The following is a 24,962-nucleotide window of genomic DNA, read 5'->3' on the forward strand; positions in this document are numbered from 1 at the left end:
TACGGTGAAGGAATCAAACACTCAGCCGAAGACCGCGCAGCACCCGGACCAGGTACACTCACGTGTGTGTGTGTGTGTGTGCAGGTGTGCGTGTAGATCTGTGCCTATACAGCCAGCAGGGGATATATATTGCAGTGCGTGCGTGTGTGCGTGCATGAGTGTGTGTGTGTGTGTGTGTGTGTATTGACAGATGATTGTAGATCTCGTTTAATATACTGTCGTAAGCAATAAGAGTGTATATATATATATATATATATATATATATATATATATATATATATATATATATATATATATATATTACTGTGTGTGTGTGTGTGTGTGTGTGTGTGTGTGTGTACAGGTGTTCATGTAGATCTGTCCCTATACATTAAGCAAAATATATTACAAGTGTGTGTGTGTGTGTGTGTGTGTGTGTGTGTGTGTTTGCATTAAGGAGTTTATATATAATAAGCAGAGTGTGAATATTTCACCTGTGTGTGTGTGTGTGTGTGTGTGTGTGTGTGTGTGTGTTTGCATTAAGGAGTTTATATATAATAAGCAGAGTGTGAATATTTCACTCTGTGTGTGTGTGTGTGTGTGTGTGTGTGTGTGTGTGTTTGAAGCACAAGGTTACAGACTGTAATGTGATTAAACTATTACTTTTTATTGCCATTGAGGAAAATCATCACACATATAATGTTATAATTAGAGGTACATTTTAAATTGTGAATTTCTTGAATATATAATATATTTTTTTTATCCATAAAAACATCTTTATTTATATTATTGTTCTCTATATTACATGTAACATTATTATTATTATTAATATTATTTTTTATTATTATTTGTTTTATTATTATTATTATTATTATGAATATAATTAATGGATTTCTCATGATGATCTCAGACGGATGCCGTGGCCCCTCTTTTTCTCTCCTTTTCTCTCTGAAAAAGAGGGAGCGGAGGGGCGTATTGGAAGGATGGATGGATGATGGAGGTGTAAATCACAGGCCTCGCAGTGAATCAGTTTGAAACATAGCCGGTGTTTAAAGAAATGGTCTTAAATGTGATTCAATAGCAGAGTGTGTCTCGGGTGCGCTGATGTGATCAGGACAATCCTGGTGCACTTTAGCACAATCCATCTGTACAATTGTAGTGTGTGTGTGTGTGTGTGTGTGTGTGTGTGTGTGGAGGAGATCCGTGGTGGAGGGTAAAAGTGGTGTTGATGTGGGATTGGGGTGGGGGATTGGGGTGGCATGGAGGCCGGGTTTTGGATGGGGGGTCTTGGTCACATGACACAACACGATTTTCTCGTTCTTGGTTTTGGATTTCTGTCCACACGTCCGTCTTCTGTCCACATTTCACCTGTGCATGCGGGTGATTAGATGTCCTCCAGTGACCCATTTCTCGCGAAGGTTCAGAATGAACATCCTGGTTTGCGTGATGCTGCTTCGATTCGGGAATTAAGTCGGGAATTGATTCTGATGGAACGCCGTGAACTCGCTCCTCCTGAGACGGTATATAATCCGCAACGTCCAGGGCCTACTGTCTCAGCAGCTCAAGATTAAATGTGATACGGGAGTTTCCCTTCAAGACCCGGAATCCCGATGCAGTGTCGGGCCGCTTTTCTCGAATCTTTAAAACGTCCTTGTGAGTGTATCTGTGACCAGATTGATTTCCTCTCCTTCTTCAGTCAGTTGCGGGTTTGTGAGCTCTGATTGGGGCTTTCAGACCGTCAGATGTTTTCAGTGAATGAATTGTTACCCAGGTGATGAGTAAACTAACTAACCCCTGTATTCCTACACTGAGGAGTTTAAAACGTGTACAGGAAGTAGCAGGAACATGGTATCGACATAAAACATCAAGTCAGAGTCACTGGAATGATCCTGATGCGATATGGTGGAAGGTGTGTAGGGATGCATTCCTCACTTCAGATACATTAGGCGTTAGATATTTATTACGCAGCAAGTGAACATTTTGTTCCTCAAAGTTGTAGTTGGAAACAGGAAATATAGGCGTAAGGATTCGAGTATTTGACAAATTGAGACGTCTAGACGTCTAGGCCAGAACGTCTCCAAAACTGCAGCTCTTGTGGGATGTTCTTGGTCTGCAGTGGCCAGAATCTATCAAAAGTGCTCTAAGGAAGGAACAGTGGTGAAGGAGCGAAGTCTGGTCCGTGTGGTCAAATCCAACAGATGAGCTCCTGTAGCTCCAACTGCTGAAGAAGTTCATGCTGTTGATGATCGACGGGTCACGACTGTTTTAGCAGCTAAATGCTATTATAAATGATTATTATTATTATAAATGATTATTATTATTATTATTATTATTATTATTATTAATATAAATTATTATTATTATTATTATTATTATAAATTATTATTATAAATGATTATATTGCGATATGATAAATGGTATCATGAGTGATTGGGTTTTATGGAAATTGCACACAGCAGTGATAATGCTGAAATGTGTGTTTGTAAAACTAGAAAAGTTTCAAAACGAAATGACATTTGCATTATTGCTTCATTACAGCTAAATAAAAAAACATACATTTTCACCAATATAAGATCTTTGAAAAGTTTTATCGGGAAAAAATAAATTCCCGCCACGGCCCATTCCCAACATTCCCCTGTTTTTCTGCAGTGTGTGTGTACATACTTCAATTCATACAATTTTGCAATAATTAATATAAAATGTGTTGTTTTGTAAAGAAGCTTGCTGATGGTTTGGATGGCGTGGTCAGTGGAGCATTGCGGTGGGAGTTGTGTGGGAAAGCGGAGGCGTCAAGGAAAGATGTGCGTTCCCACGCGTGTGTGTGTTTGTGTGTAAGAGTGTGTGTGTGTGTGTGTGTGTCCACACAAGCACTTATTCATTTCATTATATCGCAGCGTTTGCGATTAATCGTGCAGCACTAATATATATATATATATATATATATAGGCGACAGTCACCTGCTATAAATAGGGCAGTGACCGGATCCGTGCCTACATTATATCATAACGTTCCTGTATGCAGAGCCTCCATCTTTCCATGTTCTATTGGTTGTCATGTTGATACTAATTCGCAGGTTGGAGGTCACTGTGAAATACGAAAGCGTTTAAAAATAAATGGTATGATCAAGCAAGTCATGTGATCTTTCTCCAGACCCTGACACGTATATATGTAGATACGAGTATTCGGACTGATCGCGTCCTCGTGTCACTCTGACGTCCTCAGGCGTGAGTTCGGATGCACATGCCCATGGATTTCTCTTCTCTGGCGTGGTTCCTGAGCACAAGCCGCGGTCTGACCTTCCAGACGCAGCGCGTCAAACCGTCTGTATTTCGTATTTGATGAAAGAAAGAGTGTATTGATTATATTAGGACTGGAGGTCGGAGTGGCGTTATTTAGCTGCGTGTTTATTAACCGACCCGATGTGACACGATGCTGCACCCACCCGGAGTTCTGGCTAATCGTTCAGGAGTGAGTAAGTTTAGTAAAACAGCGCGTGGGCGAGGCGTCAGGGGCCGGAGATAGAGAGAGAGAACGACGGAGAAATGCTGCTGCTGCTGCTGTCAGACTGCTCTATAATGAGCAGAAGGTTCACACCGCAGGCTGGGATTAGACTACCGTGCATGCTTTTACACTTCTTTTTCTTCTCTTTTCTCTCTCTCTCTCCTTTCGCTTTCTGTTTCTAGCCTGCTATCAGGGCGCATATGTCACCAAATATGCCAAATACACACATCCAGTATCTCACATTCCTCCCAGCGAGAGTGTGTTATGTTCCAGACTCTCAACGCGCCAGATCTTTAATAGGAAATGCAGAGAATAGACTCTCACTCACTTGTGTGTGTGTGTGTGTGTGTGTGTGTGTGTGTGTGTGTGTGTGTGTGTGTGTGTTTTCCTGCTTCTATTTTAAGTCCTGGTCACACTATGGGATTGCAGGACACCAAATCAGCTCCTGATCTAATGCCCAGCATATTGGTTCGAGACGATGGTCTTCCCACTGCAGTTATGATCAATAGAGCCTTTCAGGTTTGCACTGTAATGAGACAATAGATTGGAATCAGGCCCTCGGTGCAATGCATCATGGTCCTCCATCCCAGTCAGAAAAAATATAAAGCTATTGCACAGGGTCATGGGGAATTTGGCCGTCTTCGCTTTCCGCATTTCTCACGCTCGTTCTCATTCGGGGGGTGGGGGGGCGTCTTTGGGGGAAGGAGACGCTGTGATTTTCGTTCGCCTCGTTCAAGGTCCGAGCGCCGCCGTGATGCTGGATTCACTTTTTTCTTTTTCTTTCAGCGATTGAAAACATAAATAGGTTTGAAAATGTGAAAAAAGTTGCACACCTGCTTTACCACTTAATCAGACCAAAGTGTGTGTGTGTTTTTTTTGTTGTTGTATTTGCTGATGATGTTTTCAGGGATAACTGAGGTGATTCCGAAGATAATCATGATATGTTAAGTAAAGGATGGATGCTCACAGGTTCATCATGGAGGGAGCTATGAGAGAGAGCTTCATCAAAAGACTGTGGAATGAATAAAGTAAATCTTTATCTCCCATATATAGCTGGAAATGTCCCAATAATTTTGGAATATAGTTGTGTGTATATATATATATCTTTTGAGTCTCTGGCATTTGAAGAACAACAAACTCATCCTCAGACCAATTAATCAGCGTTTGTCAAAGAGCTGCGATCAGATCACATTAATTCCGTAATCTCTTAATCTGATTTCCGTCGTTTCGGCTAATCGCCGCTATCAGAGCTCCGTTTGTTCAAGATGATCTCGACGAATTACTCTGATCTTCTCTTCCATAAACTGAACGTAGTGATTTGATTTACGTTTCTTCTCCGGCCTGCTTCATTATTTTAGATTTGGTTTAATTGAAAGATCTTGATTTAGAAAATAGAACCGTATGATGTAGCATTAACCACGTTAGCAACACGTTCCGTGTTATTTCTATAGCGTTTTAAACGAGACACTCAATTACTGATATACGTTTGATATACGTTTCATAAATTAGACTCTATGCGTTTATCTCTACTGAACGAGGTTTTGACGGTGAGGGAAAAAATCTCCTGAAACTGAGGTAAAATCTTTAAAAAGAACCAAAGAATTTGAGCCTGTTCTCATTCTCAGCACTGAATGTCCATTATTCCAGCTCCATCACTGTTCACGTTCTGTCCTGCTCACTGATGGAGACTCGAGTGTAAAACTGTTCCAGCTTTGAGCCACTGTAGCAGCCTGCTTATATTCATTCCACCACAAATCCATCTTCATGGTTCTTGAGTTGAACCTCCACAGAACAGAACCTCAGGGATCTTCAGGCTGTTCATGTGGAGAACATCCTCAGCTGGATTGAGTGAATGAAAAAGATGTGTGTGTGTGTGTGTGTGTGTGTGTGTGTGTGTTGATTAATGTATGTATGAATATCAATATGTAGACAGTGGCGTGTGATGAAATAAACAGAAAGTCTATCTATCTTTCTATCTATCTATCTATCTATCTATCTATCTATCTATCTATCTATCTATCTATCTATCTATCTATCTATCTATCTATCGGTCTGTCTGTCTGTCTGTCTGTCTGTCTGTCTGAAGGTCATGAGCTCAAATCCCAGCCTCACCAAGATGCCACTTGTGGGCCCCTGAGCAAGGCCCCTAACCCCATAACAGCTCGGTTGTATGACAATACAAATACATGTATGTTGCTCTGGATGATGGCGTCTGACGAACGCCTTGAATATAAAATGTATGCGCAAAATTGTACGTTCAAATGTGGTAACATGATTTTTTTTAACTAGGAACTAGGAAATCCAAACCTGTTCCAGCATACCCCTGTAGATATGCTTTACCTGGGATGGGGAGTAGAAGATCTCCTGCTAGAGAACATCATTCCATAAAAGCTCAGGTGTCCACAAATACAGGCAAAATTTGTAATTGCTCTAAAATGATTGTTATGCCTCGTGGAAAATTAGTTCGTTTGAAGCCCGTATTGTGCTGCATAATCCATCCCACTTCCATCATTCGCTCGCTTTTGTTCCCTCTTTATTTTCTTTTGAATCTAAAATGTCACAGCGTACTCCCATCTCTAAAAAAAGGTGTGTGTGCATGCGTGTGTGTGTGTAGGCAGTGTGTGATGTGAAGAAAGCAGTATTAAGAGCTGATTCATTAAGGCCAGTGTCTCTACAGCAGTGTAGGTTTTGATGTCGATTGGGTTCTGCATGTACTCCAGACTCTATCACTGGCTGTGGAATGATTAGGCTTTTTGTCATTCAAAGCTAAACGAAGACTGGAGGGTTGTTTATTCGTTCAAATCTTTATTGCTAGAGGTTGACTGATGAATCGGTTTTGACAGTTACTTCATCAATTAATCATTTTTGACAATGATAATCATTTTGAATTCATTGTTCATTAATTCATGTTAATTGTTTTGTTTTTTATTCTATGAAAGGTGTCCTTGAGTGTCATTTAGGGCATCTATAAATTAAAATTAGAATTATTATTATTATATATTTTTTAATTTTATTATTATTAATTACTCGGCACAGAGGGTTGACTGCTAGATTCCGGGTTTTTCCGGGTTGGGTCTGAAACCATGAAAAAACTTTATGACTGTTTTGAACTGTTTTGGCAAACTTTCCTCACAAATGTCCAGCTTTTTTTGAAAAGTCTTTTCTTTCAGTGATCAGTGATTATACACGTTTCTAATGGGCTTATTAGGGTGTGGATGTGTTTGGAGTTTGGTGACTGGTGTTTGATGAGGGTGTAGTTATGGTTGGAGTTTGGTGACTGGTGTTTGATGAGGGCGTGGATATGGTTGGAGTTTGGGGACTGGTTTTTGATGAGGGTGTAGTTATGGTTGGAGTTTGGTGACTGGTGTTTGATAAGGGGGCGTGGTGATGGTTGGAGTTTGGGGACTGGTTTTGATGAGGGTGTACTTATGGTTGGAGTTTGGGGACTGGCAATTGATGAGGGTCCGAATATGGTTAAAGTTTGGGGCCTGGTGTTTGATGAGGGTGTGGTTATGATTGGAGTTTGGGGCCTGGTATTTGATGAGGGTGTGGTTATAGTTGGAGTTTGGGGACTGGTGTCTGATGAGTGTGTGGTTATGAATTTTTTTTTTAATGAGCTGCTGTATCTTTTTTTGCGAGCCAAAATTGGAGAAGCAGAACAGCTTTAAGAATTGCAGAGGGTTTATTAGTGAAGTGATCTGTCAGATCCAGTGGCTCATGAAGTTCCTTCTGGAGTATTGCCTTCCACTCTGAGCCAGGCTCCTCACAATCACCGGGCTACTATTCAGCTGTTACTTACTCAGGAGTCTCATTTGAGGACGGTATAAACAAGCCAAAACCCCTTACAATGCAAGGTCTTTCCATTATTTGTCCTTGCTCATTACGGAGCCATGAATTCGCTTGGCCTCCTGTTTTGACGTCTGCTATCTTGTTAATTTGCATCTGCCTCTTTGTCTGCCACACAGTCGTCTGTATGACCTGTCTCTCTCGACTTCATGTCTGCCTGTTGATTTGTTCAAATAAAGCTTTTAGTTGTTTTCCAACAGCTCAGCCGTCCATGGTACACAATCCGGCATTCTATTTTTTTTTACAATAAAAACATGAAAAATGCCCTTAAAAGTCTGGGTTAAAGCTACACTTTTTGGTCAAAAGTTTGTAGACACCTGACTATATGCTTTATTTTGAGCATTCCACATGTAACCCCTATTTGCTCCTCCACATAATGATGACAAGATGCTTATTCAGATACAAGGGCATTACTACAAGGGAACTTGTGGTAGTGGGTTTGAGGAGGCCTGGGGTGCAGTTGGCATGAAAAATGTATCAATAGGATTGAGGTTATTATAACTGGAAAATGGTGACTAAATGTGAAACCGGATATTTTACATTTACGGCATTTGGCAGACGTCCTTATCTACAGTAACAACTTTCTTTCGGCTTCTCCCGTTAGGGGTCGCCACAGCGGATTAGGTTCGATTTGGCACATGTTTTTACACTGGATGCCCTTCCTAACGCAACCCTCCCCATTTATCCGGGCTTGGGACCGGCTCTAGGAGCGCACTGGCTTGTGCAACCCTAATGGCTGGGTTTGGTTCCCTGACCGGTGGATCAAACCCAGGCCACGGCTGTGAGAGCGCCGAATCCTAAACACTAGACCACCAGGGAACCTATGTCCTTATCTACAGTGACGTGCAGTTATAACTGAGGGTTAAGGGACTTGCTCAGGGGCCCAGCAGTGGCAGATTGGTGCTGCTGGGATTTAAACCCATCACAAAGGTAACATCTTATCCACTACGCTATACTATACTTGTCACATTGATAATGCATAATGAAATTTCTACATATGCCAGCGATGTTAGGAAACTGGGATCAGACATGATACAGCGCCTCTGGAGCATAGAGGGTTCATTTAGGGATTTGCTTGAAATCCCAAAAGTGGAAGCTTGGCAAAGCTGAAGCTTGAACCCCCCGACCTCATGATCAGTAATTCAGAATGTTAACCACTAAACTACCACTTCCACTTTTTATCAAATAAAGTTTTAAATGGAACAAACTTACAGTATTCTCAGACAAGACTGACCACGGTAGAAAAATGCAAGAAATATGAAATAAAATAACCAAACACTCTCGTTGCAGTTAGAAGCGAGAAGAAAGGAAAGGTCAGATCTAATTATTCTATTTTGATGAGAATAATACAGCAGAATAACCGTGTCTGTCTGAAATCACAGGACAGCACTTTGTTCCTGCCCTCGATTTGTTCGTTTGAAACAGGAAGTCGTGTCTAGACTCTGACACTAAGCAGATGGCAGCCCGAGATTTCATGCGTCGAGAGAAATAAACACAGCGCCTCAGCAGGTTCGGGATAAACAGCTCCTTCCCTGCTGATGCTCTGATCACTGTCAGCCAGAGTGTGTGTTCAGGGTTCAGTGTGAGAGCAAGTGTGTGTTCAGGGTTTAGTCTGAGAGCAAGTGTGTGTGTTCAGGGTTTAGTCTGAGAGCAAGTGTGTGTCCAGAGTTTAGAGTGAGAGTAAATGTGTGTTCAGGCTTTAGTCTGAGATAGAGTGTGTGTTCAGGGTTTAGTCTGAGATAGTGTGTGTGTTCAAGGTTTATCTAAGATAGAGTGTGTGTTCAGGGTTTAGTCTGAGATAGAGTGTGTGTTCAGGGTTTAGTCTGAGATAGAGTGTGTGTTCAGGGTTTAGTGTGAGAGTAAATGTGTGTTCAGGCTTTAGTCTGAGATAGAGTGTGTGTTCAGGGTTTAGTCTGAGATAGAGTGTGTTCAGGGTTTAGTCTGAGATAGAGTGTGTGTTCAGGGTTTAGTGTGAGAGTAAATGTGTGTTCAGGGTTTAGTCTGAGCTAGACTGTGTGTTCAGGGTTTAGTCTGAGATAGAGTGTGTGTTCAGGGTTTAGTCTGAGACCATGTGTGTGTTCAGGGTTTAGTGTGAGAGTAAATGTGTGTTCAGGGTTTAGTCTGAGATATTGTGTGTGTTCAGGGTTTAGTCTGAGATAGAGTGTGTGTTCACGGTTTGGTTTGAGAGCAAGTGTGTGTTCAGGCCTTGGACTCAGTAAAAGTTCTTCTAAGTCCAGTAACTTCTGTGAGAAATTTTGCTCTTCGAACAGCTGGACCAATTGGACCTTGTGCTTGAGGTGCTTGTTAGACATCCCCTGCCCTCCCCCTTCTCTCCTGCCATTTATGCCCGTGGCAGTCCTGTAATGAAGTCTTCTCTTGCTGATGTAAATGACTGTGTAGGTTAAAGGTCATGGAGTTTGTCTGCATTTGTCTCTATAATGAGCGAATCCTGTACAGTGGTTCCAATTTAAACACACCAGTCCACAGTGATGTCCCTCAGCCAACAGAGCAATGTGAAGTTACAGACTTTAATTACAGATACAATGGCAGCTTGCCATCAGCAGCATCAGACTTATTAGATCTCGAACCAGTGCCAAGTTCTGCAACTGCTAATGGAGAAAATCTGACTTTTACTAAGACAAAATGTTAAACAGTTAACTGTGCAGAACATTCTGATGGGTGTATGGGTGTAGTGTTTCTGAATTATTGGGATTCGGGGACCAGGATTTGTCCAATGTGTGTTTACAGTTGGGGTTTAGAGATTGATTTTTCTACAGTATGTGCTTATAGTTGATGTTTTGGGACTGGTGTATAACCAGTATATTATAATTGCTGTTTAGGGACTGGTATTCGACTGTCTGTGGTTATAGTAGGGGTTTAGGGACTGGTGTGTGACTAGTATGTTTACTTTACTACTGGGCTTTAGGGACTATACATTGACTAGCGTGAGGTTACAGTCGGGGTTTAGGGACGGGCGTTTTACAAATGTGTGGTTATGGTTGGTGTTTAGGGACTGGCGTTTGACCAGTATGTTGTTATTTTGGGGGTTTAGAGACTGTATTTTGACCAGTGTGTGGTAACAGTTGGGTTTTGAAACTGTGTGTGGTTATTGTTGGGGTCCAGTGATTGGTGTTTGGCCAGTGTGTTGTTATAGCAGGTGTTTAGGGATTGGTGTTTAATTAATGTATGATTAAGGTTGGACTGCAGAGATTGGAGTATGACCAGTATATGATTATGGTAAGCGTTATGGGACTGGTGTTTGACCAATATATCATTATGTTTAAGGTTTGCGGACTGGTGTTTGATTAGTGGTTGAGGTTCAGAGATTTGGAAGTAGTAGCTCAGTGGATAAGATGCTGCACTTCTGATCAGATGGGCATGGGTTCAGCTAAGCAATTAGGGGGTTATGAGCCTTGCTTAAGGGCCCAGAAGTGGCAGCGTGGTGTGGCTGGGATTTGAACACATGACCTCAGGATCCAAACCCAATGCCTTGAACAATAAGATACCACCTCCCCAGATGTGAATTAGATGCAAAAGTGAAATGTGGTACGATAACTAGCACTGTCTGATAACAGGTATTAGGATGTCTGTACATTAAAATTAGTATTTTTATAACTCTGATTAGGAGATGTTGGTGTTTGGACGTCTGTTTCTTGGAGAATTGATTACCAAACTGCATATGGCTTTAGTGTGAATTGTAGTTGAGTAATTAGCACTGTTTGTTATATTAAAGATATAGAACTGTGTTTCGGTAATTATGGGTATTAGCAGAACTACAGATTGTTGACCATGTTGTGTTGGTTGACTGTGTTTTTATTTTTCTCAGTTTTGCTTTGTCTGTTTCTCACCACTCTGTGACAGACCAGTGTGTTTGGCTAAAGTGTGTTTGAATAACAGGCATTTGAGCGTGTGGGTTTTTTTTACGAACAGACCAGTACGTGTTATTAGACTGAATTGCAGTCAGTGGAGGACTTGCACACAAACGCAGTGATACAAGCCAATATTTGAGTCACTGTGAACAGACTGATGCACCGCTCTGTCAACACGCAAATCTGGAGCATTCCAAAGAAAACATAAGCTTCATGTTTTATATCCGCCCTCATTCATCAGTTAGCAGGAAAGCAATAGAACTAATTTATGAATCTTTGATACTTCCCAAAATATACATGATGAACTCCATCATATCCGAATGTGTTTAGTTATCTTGGAAATATGGCAAAAAACAGAGCAATGATAAATACTGCATCCATGTGAGTCCTGTTAGTGTGGAGCGATGAGCTTGAAGAACCTAACCCAGAGGTAAACTTTCAGCTCAGGGTTTAATCATTAGTTTGGATCTTATAACGCCACTGCAACTCATCACAGCGTAATTTCTAAAACTAAAACTAAAGTCACACAACGATCATACGAGGTGCTATCATGAAGTTTCGAGATTAGTTTTGTAACACGCCAACAGATGGCAATATAAGGCTGCACACACAGTCACAGGGAGCACCGACTTTCATAACTCAGTGTGCTAAAAGAGGCAAAACAGGAGCAAAACATGAAATTCTGCACAAAACTGGGCAAATCTGCCACAGAGACGTTTTCGAAATGATTCGACAATTTACTGCAATGCTGGGATGAGTCGTTGAGGTGTTTTGAGCGGCATGCGTAATTCAAGGGGGAAGAACATCGCTGGGAAACGACGAGAGTTTAGGAAGACCTTTAACGAGCTCCACCCCCGAAAATGTCCAAACCGTTCGACCAATTTGTTGAGAACAATCCACAACATTGCTGCCATTGCCGGTGTATCATACGGAGCAGTCCGGCCGATCCTCACGTGAGATATAAACGTTGATACCAGTTTCGTCCCCAGAAACTCGTCTCGCTAGTGTCGAAACGTTTTGATACCATCTCATATGTCAAAATGGTGTATAGAAAATGCTACTCCATTTCTTTTCCATTAATAAAATTCTAGCTGCACAGCCTGGTTATCATTACCTAGCGTAGTTCTACCTCTAGTTCTCTGCAATTGTTTCACTTATGGTTATTTCACAAAATTGCTCAATTTACCAGACGAAATGCTGACAAAAATAACCAACGCACCATTTCTTTGCTGCTTTAGCTTGCAGCATCGCAAGTGTTATTACTATAGAATAGTACATTTATGGAACTGAAGGGAAAAGAGACTTCGTGATCCTGTAGTGAGGGCCAAGAGTTTGATGTCGCATGAATCAGGCCAAATGGTGGACTGGATTTTGGTCCAGAAACCAGACAGATTTTGTAGCAGGTGGACATTAAAACTTGACAGTTCTATTGTCATTACTGACACTTTTGTGTTATGAATTGAAAAAAAACAATTTCATGTTACCCAAACAGGTCCTATAGTATTACGTTTCTCCAAATTTGCGCTAGCAGTCTGAGGAAGAACCTCGTGTTGGTGGAAAAGACAGAAGGTAATGTAATGATGGCGGTCATATGAGGAGGCATTAATGATATCAGTTTACTGTATGAGTTTGTTTAAGCTTGATGGAGCTTTTCTAAAGTATGCCCAGGTGTTTACCTCGAGTGTTTAATAACACAGCAGATCTGACACACATTTAGCTAATGTTTCCTGTTTAATCTTGCAGTTTGATCACAGCGCACTCAGGAAATCAATTATACAGCATGAGACAGGAAGTGAAAATGCATTCCGCTTTATCCCCCCAAACTGAGAAAATGGAGTGCTGTGGAGAGAAAACAGAAACGGATAGTGAAAATCCTGCTTGTTAAACACAGAGTGACGTCCTGGGGAGTGGAGGAAACCTGGATGTTTTGAGATGCAGCAAGGGGCCCGAGCAGGTGGAGCAAGTGGTCGGAAATCCCGGCTCCGTACCGGTCCGCTGTGTTAAGCCAGGCTTACATGGTAATCTCGAACATCTCATCGGTGCGATGCCTCTCGTTTTCCTTGCTGCGTGAACGTCAAATGAAACGGAAAAAAATGAACATGATGGCACTGTTGGAGATGCTTCCGTTACCTGTGTGTGTGTGTGGCAAAGAGAGAGAGAGAGAAAAAGAGAGAGAGAGAGAGAGCAATTGTTTTTCATTTGATTCTGAATCTGGTTACTAAGCAACGATTTCACGCTGTGCTCCACGGGTGATGGTTAGCGGACAAATCGGCATAAAAGAGCAGCAGTAAAGTGTAACATCAGCCCAAAACCAGCACAGTGCACCTCATCCGCAAGTCCACACATCACTGGGGGTGTCCTGGTGCCCCCTGAAGATTGTCCTTCAAATTGACATTGATGTTGATAGAGGGTGCTAAGAAGGTGGACAGTGATTAAGACTTGTGTCTGGATTGGAAGGTCACAAGTTCAAATACCAGTACCATTAGGTTGCCCCTGCTGGACCCTTGAGCAAAGCACTTAACCCTCACCTGCTCAGTTGGAAGTCGCTCTGGAACAAGGGGGCGTCTGCTCAATGGCGTAAATGTAAACGTTTCAAATCTTCAGGTTCACATGTGGGGAGAACGAGGGCTTGAGAACCAATCCACACCATTTCTGGGTTTCTGCCGATTTCACCGAGTCAAATGTGAGACTTTAACACCTTTTTAAGACCATTAAGAATGAAATGTAAGACCTGTATCACGACATCGAAAACACACACACAAATACGCCGTTAGCAAGCGGCCTTAGCTGATCCCTAAATGATTTTTTTTTCAAACCGAGTATCGCTAAACTTGCACTTTCCCATAACTGAAAGATAAAATCTGTTTGACGTCTGTAACAGAAAGCTGATTGGCTGTTGCATGTTGCTCTCATTTGTAGTCGAATACATGTTCGGGCCAGCGAAAAAAACAACCATTAAAGCAAATAAAACATTCTAAAGTGCTGCGGCAGCAATTCAGTGAGCGTCAGAGGCAGCGTTACATGGACATTGGAAAATGAAGACCTCTAAAATTATTTAAGACTTTCTAAGGTGTAAAATGACGAATTTTAAATTTTAGACCCCACAGAAACCCTGATTGGTGACATGGTAGCTTAGTGTAGAATTAGACATTGAACTTTAGATCTGAAGGTCCCACCTAAACCAAGTTAAAACCACTCCTGGGCCCCTGAGCAAGGCCCTTAACCAGATAGCTGCTCATTTGTATGAATAAGAAATGCAAGTCGCTCTGCACAATTGCGTCTGCCAAAACGCTGTTAATGTAATTTTCATTCTCACAAAGCCCATGTGATTTGTTTGATGGGGGTGGAGTCATGCTGGCAATGACCACACCCCCAAGAAAGGAGCGTTCTATTGATCACTCAGAAGAATTTGCAGTTACGGTATTTGTTAGACGCCCTTTCCCAGATCTGAGCGTTTATTGAGGGTTAAGGGCCTTCCTCAAGGGCCCACCGGTGGCATCTTGCTGGTGCTGGGATTTGAACCTCTGAGCTACCATGCAGGATGGATTCCAGGCGATTCCTCGTTAAGGGACCGATTTCTTTGTGTTTTTCATGCAGGTGCAGCATTCGCTCTTTTCCTTCTGACCTTCCGAAAGGTCCTAAAGCCTATCAAATTGCATCAAACTAAACTGTATGCATGTGTGTGTGTGTGTGTGTGTGTGTAGAAGTACACTGATGGCACTTTGTGGAGATCATGTACTCTGATCTGCCTGAGGCCCTTTCACGCCTCCACTCCAAGCCAGCAGGAGAGAGAGAAAGGCAGAGTTCAGACAGAGAAAAAGATCGACAGAGAGAAAAAAAAAAAAAAGTAAAAGAGAGACAGATAACTGTAATCCAATGTTCTCCTGGACGAGAGCCATGAGCCTCAGGCTGGTTAGAGAGGAGCAGGAAGGTGACGAGTTCCAGAACCCCGCCTGCTCTTTCTCGCCTAATGAAGTCTAAAAGCACCCAGCTGTCCGGCTTCACACACACACACACACACACACACACACACACACACACACAGACACAGACCTGCTACTGCACTGTATTAAACCCCATGCTGAAGTAAACTTGGTTACCACACACAAGGAGCAGACTCTAATCCCTATAACCCTGTTTTACTCTTTCTCACACACACACACACACACACACACACACACACGCCCGGTCCGAGTCGAGAGTATAACGCTGTTAAAGCTCCCATCGAAACACACTTATCACATCCAGAATATGAAAACAAATCAAATGCCGTGGAGAGCAGAATGAAAGCAGCAGTAAAAATCATATTATATCAATGTGTGATGTGGAGCACAGCAGCTTTGAGCTGTGTGTGTGTGTGTGTCTGTGTGTGTCTGTGTGTGTGACTCCCAGCCATCGCTTTCTTTGCTTTCAGTGTTTCTAACCCTGTACTTAATTTCCCTGAAAACAGGAGAATTTTATTAAAAATGAAAGAGAAATTTGGAGAAAAAATTGCAAAAAATTCCCCATGTCCTCTCAAACAGTAACTGCCACTCAACTACCCTCATCTCTACTGTAACTACCCCTTACCCGTCTCTCTTCTCTACTGTAACTACCCCTTACCCGTCTCTCTTCTCTACTGTAACTACGCCTTACCCATCTCTCTTCTCTACTGTAACTACCCCTTACCCATCTCTCTTCTCTACTGTAACTACGCCTTACCCGTCTCTCATCTCTACTCTAACTACCCCTTACCCGTCTCTCTTCTCTACTGTAACTACGCCTTACCCGTCTCTCTTCTCTACTGTAACTACCCCTCACCCGCCTCTCTTCTCTACTGTAACTACGCCTTACCCGTCTCTCTTCTCTACTGTAACTACCCCTTACCCGCTCTCTTCTCTACTGTAACTACCCCTTACCCGCTCTCTTCTATACTCTAACTACCCCTCACCCGCTCTCTTCTCTACTGTAACCACGCCTTACCCGCTCTCTTTCTACTGTAACTACCCCTCACCCGCTCTCTTCTCTACTGTAACTACGCCTTACCTGTCTCTCTTCTATACTCTAACTACCCCTTACCCGCCTCTTCTCTACTGTAACTACCCCTTACCCGCCTCTCTTCTCTACTGTAACCACGCCTTACCCGTCTCTCATCTCTACTCTAACTACCCCTCACCCGTCTCTTCTCTACTGTAACTACGCCTCACCCGCCTCTTCTCTACTGTAACTACCCCTTACCCGCTCTCTCTCTACTGTAACTACCCCTCACCCGTCTCTCTTCTATACCTAACCACCCCTTACCCGCTCTCTTCTCTACTGTAACCACGCCTTACCCGTCTCTCTTCTCACTGTAACTACCCCTCACCCGCTCTCTTCTCTACTGTAACCACGCCACCCGTCTCTCTTCTCTACTGTAACTACCCCTTACCCGTCTCTCTTCTCTACTGTAACTACCCCTTACCCGTCTCTCTTCTATACTCTAACTACCCCTTACCCGTCTCTCTTCTCTACTGTAACTATGCCTTACCCGTCTCTCTTTTCTACTGTAACTACCCCTTACCCGTCTCTCTTCTCTACTGTAACTACGCCTTACCTGTCTCTCTTCTATACTCTAACTACCCCTTACCCGTCTCTCTTCTCTACTGTAACTACCCCTTACCCATCTCTTCTCTACTGTAACTACCCCTTCACCCGTCTCTCATCTCTACTCTAACTACCCCTTACCCGTCTCTCTTCTCTACTGTAACTACGCCTTACCCGTCTCTCTTCTCTACTGTAACTACCCCTTACCCGTCTCTCTTCTCTACTGTAACTACCCCTTACCGTCTCTCTTCTATACTCTAACTACCCCTTACCGTCTCTCTTCTCTACTGTAACTACGCCTTACCTGTCTCTCTTCTATACTCTAACCACCCCTTACCCGCCTCTCTTCTCTACTGTAACTACCCCTCACCCGCCTCTTCTCTACTGTAACCACGCCTCACCCGCCTCTCATCTCTACTCTAACTACCCCTCACCCGCCTCTCTTCTCTACTGTAACTACGCCTCACCCGCCTCTTCTCTACTGTAACTACCCCTTACCCGCTCTCTCTCTACTGTAACTACCCCTCACCCGTCTCTCTTCTATACCTAACCACCCCTTACCCGCTCTCTTCTCTACTGTAACCACGCCTTACCTGTCTCTCTTTCTACTGTAACTACCCCTCACCCGCTCTCTTCTCTACTGTAACCACGCCACCCGCCTCTCTTCTATACTCTAACCACCCCTCACCCGCCTCTTCTCTACTGTAACTACCCCTTACCCGCCTCTCTTCTCTACTGTAACTACCCCTTACCCGTCTCTCTTTCTACTGTAACTTCCCTTACCCGTCTCTCTTCTCTACTGTAACTACCCCTTACCCGCCTTTCTTCTCTATTGTAATTCCACTTTTCCCATCCCTTTTCTCCTCCATAACTACCTCTTAACAATCCCTACTCTCAAACATTACTACCTCTTTTTATTTCTACTTTCATCCATAACTTCCCCATCTCTATCCCTATATTTCACTGCCCCTCCTCATCCCTACCCTCTTCAATAACTACCCCATCTCCATCCATGCTCTTATTCGTATCTGCCCCTTCATCATCTATACACTTTATTGTAAATATTCCTCACATATTCTGATTTTCAACCATTATTATTACCCCTAACGTATCCTTACTCTCAATTATGATTATTACCCCCAACCCACTCTTCCTCACATCCACTCTTACCCCCTACCCACCCCTCTCTCCAAACATGCCCTGACTTTTACCATAATGTTCACTTTTTAAATGTTCAAATGCATTTATAGAGAGAAACAACACTAAAGCCTTAAACCTTAAGAAATAAACTCCATGTGTGTCTTCTTTCCAACAAAAGCAGAAATCTTGTGTTTCTTTCTATTCAGGGGCTGTAGTGCAGTGTGTCCCCTGGCACTGTTTCCTTGTGGGCAATTTATTTTCCGTGATGAGCGGACGGTTCAGAACAACAGCGGCAAAGAGACCTTTTTTCACTGCGTAACGCTGTAGCAGGTTGGCTGCGTCCGAGAGATAAATAGCTGTGCAGAATAGCAAGCGCAGCGACTCGGTCAGTCTCGATCGCGCCGCTTGGCTTTCTCTTTTCAAGTGAATGAAATCCAACATCTTACATTTACAGTTATTCACCCCGGGGGGTGGATTTATTGCAAGCGACCTTCAGGTGGGGTAAAATCCGAATCCGGGTTTAGAGCTTTGACGAAGCGAAACAATTCAATTATTAGTGAAACAAACGAACGCATTTGCTCTGACGAGAGAAAAATCTTCTAGTAACATCTGGACAACTTTCAGTGCTTGTCTTGTATGTATAATGGAGAAACCAAAGTATTGGGACACCAGGATTTTTCACTCATATGTGGTTCTTCTCCAAACTGCTCCCAACGATTGGGTCGGACGTCTTTGGATTTGGCATGACATTTTCCCTTCAGTTTGAACTAGGAGACACAAACATGTTCCAGCGTGACACAAAGTGCAGAAGGCCAGCTCCATGAAGATCTGCTTTAGCTGTGTGTGGAACATCTCCTGCCATATGGCTCCAACTGCACCCCAGGCCTCCTCAAAATCAAAAGGAACATCTTCCCAGAAAAGTAGAGTTTACGTTCAATCTCAAATGTGGACAAGATGAATGGGTCGTTTATGGTCAGGTGTTTACAAACTACTAGCTGATAACACATCATAGCCAGGATGAAGCATGGTGGTGGAGGCATAGGTCAGGGAAGCAGAGATCTTGGAGATATCCATGGATAGATGGATAGATATGGTTTGCATGGTTTGAAGTAGAAGATCCCCTGCTCTAGATCGTCAACCCTATTGAACATCTTTTTCCTACCGATTAACACCCTTTACCTGAAATCTCTACTAGAGGAACATCTTCCTAAAAGAGTGGCGCTAATGATGAAAGCAAATGGGGACCAGATGAACAGGTTGTTTAAGGTCAGGTACTTACAAACTGCTAGCTGATAACGCATCATAGCCAGGACGAAGCATGGTGGTGGCGGCATAAGTCAGGGAATCAGAGCTCTTGAAGATATCCATGGATAGATATGGTTTTCATGGACGGAGCAGAAGATCTCCAGCTCACCTATATCAGTACCTTGTGTCTGAATGAAATTTACACAAAATCTGTTAGAACATTTTCCCAGAAGGTTGGTGGAGGTTATTATGAGAGCAGATGGAGACATGATGTGGAACACGATGTCCAGAAGGAAGGGTGTATGTCATTTACCTTCCGAGTAGCGTTTAAGTCTATTAATTGTATCTGAGGTGCGAATATTGATTGCATCCATGAGCTCAGCTCTGGATTCTGCTCCAGGTGTGGTGTGATATTAATACCCCTGAAATGATTCCTCTGCTCATTTAGCTCTGGTTGAACAAACAGATGGAAGGATTTGAGATGTTGGTGCTGCAGTGGGCTTGTTTGCAGAGCTTGTGTCGTGTGGCGATCAGGAGCTGGACGCTGGCTGCTGGAGGGATGAGACTCATGAAGGATGTATTATTGAAGATGGTGTGTGGAAAACTCAGCCCATCGCTATTCCAGGGATGGTCAGGAATCTGTCTGAGGGTCTTTTCAACACAGGACCCACTGCCAGCTGATGAAATGAACTGAAACGATTATTTTGATCTGCTGATTCATGATTTATGATTGATGAAGAATTCATGGTGAAGGAAAAAACTAGTGCATATGAGCAGAAACAGGCAATGCATCAATCAGTACAGGCTGTAGATGTGCTTTTATGGTCCTCACGTGTGTGTGTGTGTGTGTGTGTGTGTGTGTGTGTGTGTGTGTGTGTGTGTGTGTGTGTGAATGATGGCTGAGTGACTTGGAGCAATCTGGCCATGCTGTAGTCCAGGCAAGGTGCTGAACACACTCCCTGTTTCTCTCTCTCTCTCACACACACACACACACACACACACACACACACACACACCCTCTGGCTGACATTGACGTCCCTCTTTCCAACATGAGCTTCCACCTCGATTCATCAGAATCCGGAACAGAAGAAAAAACCCAGACGTCCGTAAAAAAAAAAGTTGCAAAACAAATCGTTGGGAAATGACCATGTTCACCACGTCTGGCCACACCCCCAAAATTCCTTAAAAGGTAAAGAATCGCTAAAAACATAGACATGGAGCCACAACAGTGAAAGATCTCCTCCACACTGGATGTATAATATATAATCAGTTCTTTATTCATCACTCAGCACATATGGCATTTGGCAGGCGTCTTTATAAAGAGCGAATTACTGCACAATTGAGCAGAGGAGGGTTAAGAGCGGTGTTCAAGGTCAAATCCAAGCAATTTGAAGGTCGGTGTATGGCGAGGAAGATTGTTGAGAATGGAAAAAAAACATAAGACCTGGAAATCTGCAAAAAAAAAAAAAAACAGAATGAGAGAAAAAAAACGCAAATTGAAAGCGTTCCATATGGTTTATAGTAAAATTATGTGCTGTAATTTATTCATAATAAACCCCATACTAATCATTCGTTAAGACTCCAAGGCCATGTCATCGGGGGTCATCATGGGGTCATCCCAAAGCATCTTCATCGCGAGTCTGGGACCTGCAAACGTCAAATGATCAAGAATCCACTAGCAAAGAATAGACCTCTGTCCTTTCAGAGTAACTCTAAAGATCCATGCTAATGACTTTTTACTTTCTTTTCCTCCTGTTTGATCTTCTGGTCTTGATTTCCAGCTTGGATTTGTGTAGATTGTTTTCTTGCACCTCGACTGATCTTTTTGGATTTTTCCTCGATTCTGTGTGCCCTGTGTTCGTTTTTTTCTAGAAAACGTCTCCCTGCCTTCGCGTTAATAAGCGATGCTAACTCTGAAAAAAACCTAGCGGTAATTGCACAATCCGAAGCTGATCAATCGAGCTTCGCAACCGGAGCTCCTACCTGCATGTAGATTCAAACTCAGGAGCGAGCGCTTTCTTCCGAGCGAACCGGATTCTCATGAATATCCCATTTCATGTCTGAATGTTCCTGGAAATGATTTACAAATAAATGCATTCATAGCCAGTTTGATCCAAAAGTGTGTGTGTGTGTGTGTGTGTGTATTGGGTGCTCATACCTCTTAGTTAATCGAAGCTGCTCAGTAATATATGAACACACACTGGCACTGCAAATGAGACACAGTGGGTACCTGGATCTGCTGAAAAAAACCCACCTGCTGAAGGAAATCATGCTCCCGGGCTCCACTGATTGTGTCTTTACATCTGCAGCAAACAGATGAATGTATTAATACTTCAGTGTGTGTGGTGTCTGAGCAGGAGGACACACACAACGGGTGGTACACGTGAAGCAGGAGGCATGAGGATGAGGAGAATCGCCATCCGAATCGTATCGTTTGCGAGAGAATGGACACGTATGTTATTCGATTGAAATGATTCGAGTGAAATGATTCAAATGACTCATGATTCAAATTATAGATATATAGAGATGATGGCCTGCAAACCGACTTGTTGCAGTGTGCGGCTTCTGCTTCTAAAGCAATGCTGCAGCACTCATGCATCTGTTTTTTGAAGCAGCTTCTGCACCTGACTCACAGCACGAGGACTTGAATTCTCTGATGGACCATTGTGAGGTCTAAATAGAACCCGTCTTGGAAAACCTCTTATGACCCTGATCACTGTACTGTAACTCAGTTTCAGGGCGATACTGATCTTCTTACAGCCTCGACATCTTTGTGTAGAGCAACGATTCTAATTCCCAGATCCTCAGAGACTCTTTACCATGAGGTTCCATGTTGAACATCCAGCGGTCAGAATGAGAGAATTGGACTCAAATCACCCGAGCAAAAGTTTACTTTATTTTTTGGACGTCCCGTTCCACATTAAGTCTCCACTTGCTGTTATAATAACCTCCACTCCTCTGGGAGGAGATTCCTCTAGATTGTAAAGATTTATCGTCCTCATTCGTCCTAAAGGGTGTTAGTGAGGAGGGCTGGTGTGCAATCAGCGTGAAAAATGAATCATGTTCTACAGGGCTGAAGCTCTCTAGCAGAAGATCGTCCACTCCAACTCCTCCGTATCCTGAGGTTGCGCCAGCTCCAGTTGTGTCCCACCTCATGAAGATTATAGATCTTCGAAGAGTAGATCACAATCATCCCAAACCATCTAGAGATAAAAAAGCCCCATTTGGATCCAATTACAGCCTCAAGTCTTTTTGAGTTTGATGCTACAAGCTTGGAACCTATTTTTGGGCAGTTTCTCCTATTCTATTTTGCAGAACCTCTCAAGATCCATCAGGTTGGATGGGGAGCATCGGTGCACAGACAAGTCAGGATTCTGACTGGGCCAATCGAGGACATTCGCAAAGTTGTCCTGTAGCCAATCCTTTGTTATCTTTGCTGTGTGTTGAGGGTCGTTGTCCTGTTGGAAGATGAACCGTCACCCCACTCAGAGGTCCAGAGTGCTCTGGAGCAGATTTTCATCAAGGACGTCTCTGTACATTGCTGTATTCATCTTTCACTGGATCCTGACCAGTCTCCCAGTTCCTGCTGCTGAAAAACATCCCCACAGCATAATGCTGCCACCACCATGCTTCACTGTAGGGATGTATTGGCCAAGAGATGAGCGGTGCTTGGTTTCCTCCAGACATGACCCCTGGCATTCAGGCTAAAGAGTTCAATCTTTGTTTCTCATTGTCTGAGAGTCCTTAAATTTAATCTATTTTGGAAAAAGGCTGTAACGTTACAAAAAGTGAAACGCTGTGAATACTTTCCGGAAGCACTGTATGGCTGGGAAAGACGGGTGTCCCAATACTTTTGCAGAGCTTAAAACATAATAAAGAAATGGTTTTGAAACTGCATTTGAGCTCCTTTAGTGCATAACGTATGTAACATTCTTGGATTGGAGCTGATGTTTTCCGATATGGTTTTCTTGATTTTCCGACTCTGAAAAGGAAAAAAGTGTAAACTTTATTCTCGCGATCGGTTTGTATCTAAAAATTAGCGAAAATGTTCTCATCTGTTAAAAGCGCTAATTGATATGAATCGAATTGATTGGAACGGATATATGACCTTCTGAGCGTGTACGCAAAGCTGATGGGTTTAAGAATATATGAGATGTAGCGTGTAATTAGACGACTCTTCTCCGAGCCTGAGTCGGCGACGATAAATCGTAGGGAATTACCGTTCCCTGCAGCTGAAGCGCCTGATGCTGTGTTTGAAGAAGATAATAAAGCACGAGGGATTACTGTGAAATTGATCTTTAAGGCGAAACTCGCATGGAGCGCTCTTTGTTCTGACAAATCTCCCTTAAACTGTAAATAGTCCTAATAATGAAATACAGTATGCATGGGGTGAGATGTGTTTGATTTAAAATGGAGTTCCTCTCTGCTGAAGTAAACCCTTTAAAATTTCAGCGTCTAAACTGGAACAGACTGGAGCAAATCCCTCAGGCGAAGTCATTTAAGAAGCTCCACTTATTTAATAGAACCAGATTCCCTAGGTCCTTCATGTTTTTTAGTATTTTCTCTTGTACCAGGGCCCTCATGTGTAATTATACTTGATCCCTTACATGTTATCATACCAGACACATCAGATGTAGTCGTGTTCTTCTGTCGGCTTCTCCCATTAGTCAAGCCAAGACGCTTTTATTGTCATTTCTACTAGACACAGTGGTACACAGTAAAAACAAGACAACGTTCCTCCAGAACCCTGGTGCTACACTAAACAACAACATAGAGCTACAACACAACACAACGCTACAGAAAGTGCATCGAGTGCAACCGAGTACAAACAGTACAGACAGACAGTACAGGCAGACAGTACAAACAGTAAAAACAGACAATACAGACAGTACAGACAGACAGTACAGACAGACAGTACAGAGAGACAAGCAGTACAGACAGACAGTATAGACAGTACAAACAGTACAGACAGACAGTACAGAGAGACAAACAATACAGACATACAAAAAAACAGACAGTACAGACAGACAGACAGACAGTACAAACAGTACAGACAGACAGTACAGAGAGACAGTACAGACAGTAAAAACAGACAATACAGACAGTACAGACAGACAGTACAGACAGACAGTACAGAGAGACAAGCAGTACAGACAGACAGTATAGACAGTACAAACAGTACAGACAGACAGTACAGAGAGACAAACAATACAGACATACAAAAAAACAGACAGTACAGACAGACAGACAGACAGACAGTACAAACAGTACAGACAGACAGTACAGAGAGACAGTACAGACAGACAGTACAGACAGACAGTACAGAGAGACAAGCATTACAGACAGACAGTACAGACAGACAGTATAGACAGTACAAACAGTACAGACAGACAGTACAGAGAGACAAACAATACAGACATACAAAAAAAACAGACAGACAGACAGACAGACAGACAGTACAGACAGACAGCACAGACAGCAGTACAGACAGACAGGCAACACAAGACAACACAAGCTTTCCTGATAGCAGGAGGGTGTGTGACAGGTGTGTGTGAGGAGTGTGTGTGAGGTGTGTGAGACACAGCTGCTCAGGATGCTCTTAATGGTCCAACTTTAGAACGTGGTCACCACATTAGGGGTCTCCACAGCAGGTCATCATCCATTTCCATACTACTCTGATCTTTCAAACCAACTACCTGCATGTCTTTCTTCACCACATCCATAAACCTCTTCCTTGGTCTACTGATATACCTCATGTTCCTCCTCTGCACATGTCCAAACCATCTCAATCTCACCTCCCTCACCTTGTCTCCAAAACTT

The 24,962-nt window shown here is 42.9% G+C and overlaps 1 protein-coding gene across 3 annotated transcripts in view; it reads left to right on the plus strand.

The window, feature by feature from the left end:
- LOC124383990 (dipeptidyl aminopeptidase-like protein 6) overlaps nt 1-24,962 on the plus strand; it is a 221,379-nt gene that overhangs the window by 135,995 nt on the left and 60,422 nt on the right. Inside the window, exon 1 of one of the 3 annotated variants that reach the window (XM_046846425.1) lies at nt 1-52. This exon is cut by the window's left edge and continues 198 nt beyond it. The exons of the other annotated variants lie outside the window; for them this stretch is intronic. Within the exon in view, the coding sequence (XP_046702381.1) occupies nt 1-52 (52 nt within the window). The remainder of the gene's footprint in view (nt 53-24,962) is intronic. 3 annotated transcript variants of the gene reach the window in all.

This window comes from Silurus meridionalis, chromosome 4 (assembly GCF_014805685.1).
Source record: "Silurus meridionalis isolate SWU-2019-XX chromosome 4, ASM1480568v1, whole genome shotgun sequence".
Lineage (NCBI taxonomy): Eukaryota > Metazoa > Chordata > Actinopteri > Siluriformes > Siluridae > Silurus > Silurus meridionalis.